Below are 9,575 nucleotides of genomic sequence, written 5' to 3' on the forward strand. Positions count from 1 at the left end.
TATATATATATATATATATATATATATATATATATATCATAGTTAGAGAAAACCAGAGAAATAAGATATAACTCATAATTGACAAATAAGGAGTAAGGTTTTGGAAATTATATTGAAATTTCGGTCCCCCTGGGACCTTTTTAGCAATACTTGGCAGTCGAATGAAAAGTACAAAATGTAACACAAGAGAAGTATGACGCTAGATAAGTGTAAGTTGCATTGATGGAATTAAAACCAAATAAACCATGACTATACAGGAAGCGGATTAAGGAGCAAAGAACGGATTACATAATTTTTGTATAACTGATAGTTGTTAAGGGGTCCCAAGTCTTTGTTGAGGCCAGTGACGTGAGACTTAATACGAAAGATCCAACCGATTTCTTTACGTTTACTCTCAGTAGAGGATTTGAAGTTTGAGTCAATTAAAATACATTTGAGGCTTTGAGAGAATGACTATGAAGACTGAAATGTTTGGAAACTGGGAATCCTTCAAAATTATCACGAATATATTTTTTTGTGATTATTAAAACGTAAGCCGAACCGGAAGCTTGTTTCACCTACATAATTGCCCTCTTTGCAAAGTACACAGTAGAAAATGCAATTAACATTAATATAATCGCAAGAGAAGGAAGGGGGTCTTAGACTATATTCAACATAATTGGGAATTTTGACCTCGGTGCCTGGGGTAATATGGGGGCATATTTTGCATCGAGGTTTACCTCAACGGAAATTGCCTGTATTCCAAGACGATCAGTCTGTAGGAGAATCGTTTAAGGTACCCCTCATGCTGGCATTTCTACAACCCCAAACCTTAGATTTCTACTCACTTCATCCAGACTCCCTTACTCAGTTTCCACCTCCAAAGGCAATTCCCGTTGCGGAAACCTCGATGCCAAATTACGCTTTAACGCCCTAACGTACATAACAAGCCGGATCTCGAAAGAGATACTTTGAACAGACTTTGTTAATGAAATGGAGGTAAACGACAAAGGCAAATGAAAATAGCCTATATATAATTGAAATCGTAATGAGTTGGAAAATCCAGAACAGTGAAAAAACTTCCAGCCTCCATCGGGATTCGAACCCGGACCTCTCGCTTAATATTCGAGACGAAACATATAAAGTAAGAGACTTAGTAGTTTGAAATTAAAAGGAAATATGAAAGTAAATTAAAGGTATTTGTAAAAGTATTAAGTTAATTCAAAGACATCGCAAACGAGGAAACTGTCATCACTTCCTTCTAATCAATCATCTTTTGGACTTCCAGTATCTGGCACAGTCTCCACCTCGTCCACCTCATTTGTACTCTGTTAACGAATAGAGATGTGTTTTTTTTTATTTTCTTTTTTTAGAAAATAAAATACAAAGACTGATTGGAATGGTATATTAGTATAACGAACAAATCGTATTTAACTATTCAGGTTAGAAGTTTTAGCAATTGCCATTTGTCATCTGAACAATAATTCAGATATCTATCTACATTGTGAACCAAATTATGCATCTTTTGGTATTATGTAAACAAGCTTGTTCAATTATCAAAGTTGTCTCCCTCGTCATCATGGTAGAAAGATTAAAATTCAAATTAATACGTTCATAACAATGACCACATAAGAATCGTGGCAACAAGGCAAACGCCCCACTTAACTAACGAGATAACTAGATACTGACTGTACCAACCATGTAGTATTTTGAATGCATTGAAGAATACCTGAAAAGTTTCAAAGAAAATTACTTGAAGCAAATACCTTTTTAAATTTGTTCTTCACCGTCTTAAAAAAAAAATAGAAAAACGTAGCAAGTTAATAAAAATGTTGTAAATTGAGTTTACACTGAAAGCAGCAAGAATCACCATATAGAACAAATACACAAAGCAATTAGAAAATATGTGAAAACAACAATGATTTATTTACAGATGCAGTTACTATATCATAGTAAACAATAACATATGTTGTGTGCATTTGTCATTTGATTTGATCGAGATATTGGACATTGAATTTGAGTATTAGTAAGAAAACACTCTGGTAATTATTGATATTTATACAACGGCATGTATTGCTCTCTATAAAACAATCTATTTTCCGTTACACATACCAACGACAAATATCTTTTCTTCTTCAGTGTGTTTCCAAACTGGAGGTCCTGTGGAAAGAATTAAACTTATATCCATCAACTGTCATTTGAAAAGCAATCGATATATTACAGCAAAAGAAGCGAAAACAATAATTGATGTGCGTTTATCCATGTATATATATATATATAAATTTATAAATATATATAAATTTATATATATATATAATTGATGAGCGTTTATCCATGTATGTATATATATATATATGTATGTATGTATGTATGTATATATATATATATATGTATATATATATATATATATATATATATATATATATATATATGTATATATATATTTATATATATATAAATATATATAATTATATATATATAAATATATATATATATATATATATATATATATATATATATATAAATGAAAATCGTAATGAGTTGGAAAATCAAGAACAGTGAAAAAACTTTCAGCCTCCACCGGGATCCGAACCACGGGCCTTCCGTATATATATATATATATATATATATATATATATATATATATATATATATATATATATATATATATATATATAAACTATGTAAACTATCAATTACAGCGAATGAGTCATCAAAGGACACACATATACATATATATGTACATGTTTACAAACAAAATATACATACAGGCCTATATTAATGAATAACTGATGGTGAAAAATCGAATTAGGAAGATGCAAACTTACATTCCAGAGACCAGAATGCATCTGCAACACGAATTCCTTCCCATCAGAAAAGTTCCAACGAACTAGTAAACAAGTAGTCGTAAGTATATGTTTACAACTTATCTCATATTGGAAATGTATTACATGTTTAATAATTTTTGAGGCATTGAAAAATTGTTGTCTTCTATATGATAAAATTTGCCAGAAAATGCAAATTAACAGATGCAAATACTCGAAAAGTTGTACCTGTGATTTCCTTCCTTAAGAATTTGGTGCAGTTTTCTAATGACCACGGCATTGTTAATCTCCGAAACCTACAAAAATACGGAGGGCATTAACATTTTGTAATTAGTACTTTATTTCACGCAACAATAATGCAACAATAAATGAAATAGATATTTCATTGCAGTAAACATTGTCTTTAATTGAATTTGCTAGATAAATCAACGCAATATGGTGCGAAAATCACATTAATATACCAATTTAATGCTAAATATTTGGGAATAACTTCACATTACATTAGCTTACTTTGAAGTATCTTTGGTGTACAAAACTAAGGGCAGCAAATATATAGCATTCGTGTTTACCGGGTTGTGCTCGGAGGTCACGTGCAGCTCGGTAATCCAGCCAATTTAAACAAACTACCTTGTGACAATTTTATTCACAGAAACAATACAAATATGAACATGTAAAGAGCACTCACTGTACGGTCTCAAGCTGTGTACAATGGTTGCAGTACATCAACATAATCTTTGCCTCCTCATTTGTTATCTTTGTTTTTTTTCCGTCAAACGTTATATTTTTAACCGTTTCCAATACGGGTATCTCCATCCCGGATGTAATTACAATCATGTCTTCAGTAGACAGCTCAACATCTACACAAGTTGTGAAGGATACATCTTCTATGGGTATCTGAAGTTAAAAAAGAAAAATATTCCATTTTGAAATACAAAGCTACAAGTATGCTAAGAAGAGAATCCATAAACATGAAGGGATGTTCATTCATACTTAGTAAAGATTCCTAAATCCTATTGGTCCATTCAGGTCAGCTGACCGTGGTTAATCCTGTGAGTAACGCTCGGTAAAATTACGGGGCATCACTTTAATAAATCTTTGGTTATATGTAACCAAAAATGTTTTGTTTTATGATTTTTCCCCCCACACAAATGGTAGTGTATGAATGAACGGGGTTAATCAACGGTCTAGCGTGCGTTACTGACATGATTAATGCACTCCGGGTGTTAATGCTATCGCTGGATGCACTCGGGCTCCGCCCTCGTGCATCGCTTCCATTATCCCCCGATCGTGCATTAATCCTGTGAGTAACGCACGCTAGACCGTTGATTAACCCCTTATTATAATATTGACTTGAAATTGTGTATGTTTGATAGAATTTTTTAATTTCTATGATTACTGTCTAACAGAATACTGTCTTTCCACGAAAATCATCTTCCCGATGAATTCATTAATATTTTATTTTTATAAATATGTCTTTCGTAATATTACGTAGGTTGAATGTGTCCATAACTAATTACGATGATAACTGCTTGACCTTGCTTTACTTTTTGTCTGCATGATGTACTGAAGTTAGCAAATGTGTTATCTAAAGGCACTGTTTTCTTTATGTGCCGTTTTTGCTGATTTCAGTTTGTATAATAAATATTATTTGGTGGGTTAAACTTATAAAACTTGTGCGTTTGCAATCTCAACTAAATCAAACAAACACCTACCTTATTATTAGAGGCAAGTTTTAGCAACTCTATTTTAGACCTTTGCAGTAGTGGATACTCGCATGCGGTAATTTCTACATGCTCACTACAAAACTTAGTGAGAGAGTTCCTTATCGTCGACAGCTTTCTATTCAGTTCATACTTCAGCCATGTAGCAGGAATCTCCATATCACTGTAGCAGTTGATAAATGTGTCCAAAAAATGTTCGTTGAAATAGGAAGCAAACAATGGAAGAAAACATATTTGATTCAAATTTAACCGTTTTACAAAATGTTCCAGTTCGGTTTTTTCCATATTCTCCGTGTTTTTGGCTGCGTACAATTCAGCTAATATAGTAACTTGAACCTCTTCTTTCGATTCAGTAGATATCGGGTGTCGAAAGAGCCCTAGTCGTTTGAAATGCTCATAATGGTCGGTTGCATGTTGATCCTGGTCTGTTGATAAATACTTAGCAAACACTTTTCCCTTTTCCAGGGCCTCTGTTTCGCAAAATATTAAAAAATCTGTTTGATGCCTTGCTTTATATTGGTGGTGTAGCTCAAAGTTCTTCAATAGGTAGCGAAATAAAGAAATCGAAGATTTTGGTTCGCTGTTATCAGTTTGCTCACATATCAAGTGGATATAGGCAACAAGCAAAAGTGGTATTTTGCACAATTCGTTCAGAACCACATTTTCAAGCAGTTCTGTCTTAACTTGTTCAACGAATTTCCTGCCATGATGTCCTACATGCTTGTAGATGTACTCTTTACGTGTCTCTTCGCTAAATGCTGTCATTCTGAATCGTTTTGAAGAGACAACGATAGACTTGACAAATTCAAATGACCTTGTAGTGATTACCAGTTTACAATGTCGAAGAGTCTTTTTCCTTAAGATGTCTGTTAACCAAACCAGTTTTTGATGAATTTCTTCATAATCATCGAGTATTATCACAACTGACTGACACTTTTTGAGGACTTTTGCTATATCGGTGCTTGAAATGTTTGAATCATTAGGCAACAGTTTTGATTGAATCGCTTCATATAATGAAGGAAAGTCTGTCAATTCGTAAACTCGAAAAAATATTACTACTTCTACTCCCTTCAAAGATGATATGTCATCATTTTCACACCATTCCTGTATTAGCTTTAGAGAGATCATTGTTTTGCCGTACCCTACATCGCCTTCGATTATAACCACCGTTCCAGTATCTTTTACAGAAGATATAACGTTATGATGTGAATCTACTTTCTGCCAAATTTTGTGACCAGTGAGCTTTTTGGTTTTCAAAAACTGCATGTTATTGTCACAAAACAGTTCACCGACTTGGAAATGTTCATGTTGATTGATATGTACTGGTCTTAAATCATAGTAAAGTATCCCATAGTAGTTCCGTAGTGTATTGACTAAGTCATCTTATATTGGAAAAGGAAGAATAAAAGTGTGAATATATATTATATATTATATATATTATATATATATATATATGTATATATATATATATTTATATATATATATATATATAATAATAATAATAATAGTATTAGTCCATACTGATAATATAAAAGATAAACAAGCGAATATTTTTAACAACGACATACTGCTATATTTCGGAGTGGTCACCACTCCATCGTCAGGCAATTGCACAAGATCAATCAAATACAAGGACTAATATACAACCGAAGACGACAATAGTGATAAGCATGAGTGAATTTTTATTAATTTTTTTATTTTAAACTAGGAATGATTAGAACAACCAGCAAATTTTTTAGTGAATTTTTTAAACTAGGAATGAATGGAACAACCAACAATAAAAAGTAAATAGGGATTAGAATAGCTCCAACCCGTAGCTCGCTACATTTCTATATAAGTCAGCATTTCCGCAATTTTTTACTTTTTGGGGCACCAGGATTTCCAATAATTGAACAACCCTGTAAAAGTTTTCTTACGGAAAACTGAAGTGGCGATAGTGTCAGTACCGCTGGAACCAACCATTCTGAAAATGTCTATATCAAGAAAAGACAAATTTGCGGTTATCAAGGCTTTGCATGAACGCGCACGTAGATTGTGTTCGTCGGATTCCTTGTTCGTTCATGAATTGCAATTTATTAGACGTATTTTGACTTTAAATGGTTACCCTAGGAAGTTGTTGCATGAAATGGAAAACTATACTTATAAATTAAGAAAACAACTGGGCACGGGTCCTGTAATTAAATTACATCATGGGGAGACCAAAGAAATACTGTTTATGTTAAATTACCATACTGTGGCCCCAGCAGTGATAAACTCGATAAGACTTTAGGTAGCTACATTAAGGGATTTTGTGATGACAATATACATATCAAAATATTTTTTCTGCAAAAGAAAATCTCTGCTTTGTTCAATTTCAAGGATGCCTATAAGTTAGATTATGCCAACAATGTTGTATATAGGATAAACTGTCCAGACTGTGATTCCTTTTATGTCGGAGAAACCAATAGACGGCTTAAGGATAGATTCAAAGAACATCTGATGAGCTCCTTTGGTGGTCAGAAAGGCGCTATTAACCTTCATTGTACTGCGCACAAACATAATCTGCCTACTTTTGTTGACCATTGTGCCGCATTGGTAATGAACCCCAGTGGTTCAGGAGGAAGATTAAAGAGAGTCTCCTAATAAAAGACTTAAATGCTGACTTAAATAGAAATGTAGCGAGCTACGGGTTGGAGCTATTCTAATCCCTGTTTACTTTTTATTGCTGGTTGTTCCATTCATTCCTAGTTTAAAAAATTCACTAAAAAAATTGCTGGTTGTTCTAATCATTCCTAGTTTAAAAAAAAAAAAATAAAAACAGTTCACTCTTGCTTATCACTATTGTCGTCTTCGGTTGTATATTAGCCCTTGTATTTAATTGATCCTGTACAATTGCCTGACGATGGAGTGGTGACCACTCCGAAATATAGCAGTATGTCGTTGTTAAAAATATTCGCTTGTTTATCTTTTATATTGTATATATATATATATATATATATATATATATATATATATATATATATATATATATATGAATCTCCCTACACATTAATTATCCCTTGGTTTAGATTCGAAAGCATTCTGATCTTGTCACAGCACCATCGAAATGATCATACTGTGACATTAATTCAACAATTTATCCGATAAAGTTATTATCAAGAAATATTTTAGGCGACCGGTTATGTTTGGGACTATAAAGTCGTGTGGTTTACATATGAATAAACCGTAACTTAAAAAGACATTGTCTATAGGCAATATAATAATGATTTATAACTGCAAGATATATTTACCTAATGAGACTATGCCGTTTGAAGAAGGTTGATCTGTAGGCTGTAAACACGAATGGAATCTTACTATAAATAGTTCAAGACTAACAAAAAGTCCGTGAATAAGTCATATTATATATACATATGGCATGTATTTCTTGAAAGTGGACAAACACCGTAATTGTTCACAGGAATATAGACAGACCAAATTAAACTCGACTTTCAAAGAAACAAATTATATCTGATTTAGGAACAAATAAATGGCATTGTACCTGAAATTACACTGAATATCGAGGGTGTTGCCCAACATAATTGAACTCTTAAACTACATAAAATTTAATGCGCCGTATTACAAATAATATTTGGTAAAATGAAACTGATATATCCTGTTGAGCGCTCTTATATAGTATGGACAATTATTTGTATCCTATTGATGATCTTTTATAAACAGTTTTATTGTGTGAATGCCTCAATTGTGATCATGTTATCTCTAATTCACACTTAGGATATGATCTTAATGACATAATTAACGTTTTATTCTCTCTAACTTTGTCTCTCTGCATAAATTATGCTTACTAGGTATATGGGCATCAGCTTAATCCTAAGTATATAATATTAAATAGGCCATGCACATGGAAGTCTGATTTTACAAATTATATAACGTAGGAATTAAGGTAATTTACCTCCGTTATATTTGGTGATAATCGAGTCGTATCTCCTGTGTCGAAGAAAATAATGAAAGATAACTCATACAGCTGATTACTACTTAATTTAAAAACGAGAACTTGGCATATATGTTACGCAGGGATTGAATAAGCGTTATACTACGTACCGTAATCTGTGGAAAACCCAACTTATTTAAATTAAATTACATCAAAAATATTAAACAGTTCAAATCAGACGGTGAAATTACAGTATACACGATAATTAAACAAATAAATCAATTATTAACAAAGCTTTCATCTTTGCTTTTCAATGTTTATTAATAATGGATCAAAATATTGACTTCATATTATCATTCTCTTCATTTGTACTCTAAAGCGCGATGTTCGTTCAAAATAATAAAAAGTTTGATCGTATAAAATACCATGTACCACGATACATATTAATAGGTTGGGTAATATTTAGCAAACTTCCGGCATCCATTCAAATAGCATTTTGTCTCCTAACATGATCTTACATTAAATAATAACATAAAACACCGGCACTCTTTGAGACCGAGGGAACATTCATGTATTTTTTTTCAGTGAAAGTTTGTAACATGAGATGGTAAATTACCTGCCCTTGCTTGTTCGCCGCTGTCAATATCGGTCTGAAAAGCCAAAATATGTTTTAAACGTGTACGAAATTGCATTGCTAAAAGTGACGTTTCCGATTTGACTGTAAGACTGCATGTTTCCAAATGGTTTATATTCCACTTAAAGTGTGTAAACTTGTAAGTGTTCACAGGAATATAAACATATCAAATTAAACTAGATTTCAAAGAAACAAATTTCATCTGATTTAAGAACAAATAAATGGCATTGTACCTGAAATTACACTGAATAACCAGGGTTTTGCCCAACATAATTGAAATCTTAGACTGACGAAACTACATAAAATTCAATGCGCCATATTACAAATAATATTTGGTAAAATGAAACTGATATGTCCTGTTGAGCGCTCTTATATTATGGACAATTATTTGTATCCTATTGATGATCTTTTTTAAACAGTTTTATTGTGTGAATGCCTCAATTGTGATCATGTTATCTCTAATTCACACTTAGGATATGATCTTAATGACATAATTAACGTTGTTTTCT

The 9,575-nt window shown here is 32.4% G+C and overlaps 2 protein-coding genes across 5 annotated transcripts in view; both read right to left on the minus strand.

Moving 5' to 3' along the window:
- Window positions 1–20: 20 nt before the first annotated feature.
- Window positions 21–5,906, minus strand: LOC139982612 (uncharacterized). The gene is made up of 7 exons (XM_071995572.1): window positions 4,517–5,906; window positions 3,490–3,698; window positions 3,033–3,100; window positions 2,808–2,869; window positions 2,092–2,139; window positions 1,746–1,769; window positions 21–1,307 (listed from the first exon to the last, which is right to left on the minus strand). The coding sequence occupies exons 1-7, from the start codon at window positions 5,789–5,791 to the stop codon at window positions 1,245–1,247; spliced, it is 1,749 nt and encodes a 582-aa protein (XP_071851673.1). The 5' UTR covers window positions 5,792–5,906; the 3' UTR covers window positions 21–1,244.
- A 1,747-nt stretch (window positions 5,907–7,653) lies between these two features.
- LOC139982610 (uncharacterized) overlaps window positions 7,654–9,575 on the minus strand; it is a 26,132-nt gene continuing 24,210 nt past the window's right edge. For 3 of the 4 annotated variants that reach the window (XM_071995561.1, XM_071995562.1, XM_071995563.1), the window contains 3 exons: window positions 9,049–9,082; window positions 8,454–8,488; window positions 7,654–7,834 (listed from right to left, as the gene is read on the minus strand). In XM_071995561.1, coding sequence (XP_071851662.1) covers window positions 7,772–7,834; window positions 8,454–8,488; window positions 9,049–9,082 — 132 coding nt within the window. In that variant the 3' untranslated portion in view covers window positions 7,654–7,771. The remainder of the gene's footprint in view (window positions 7,835–8,453; window positions 8,489–9,048; window positions 9,083–9,575) is intronic. The other variant, XM_071995564.1, reaches the window with a different exon arrangement.

The sequence above is a fragment of the Apostichopus japonicus genome, chromosome 16 (assembly GCF_037975245.1).
Source record: "Apostichopus japonicus isolate 1M-3 chromosome 16, ASM3797524v1, whole genome shotgun sequence".
Taxonomy (NCBI): domain Eukaryota; kingdom Metazoa; phylum Echinodermata; class Holothuroidea; order Aspidochirotida; family Stichopodidae; genus Apostichopus; species Apostichopus japonicus.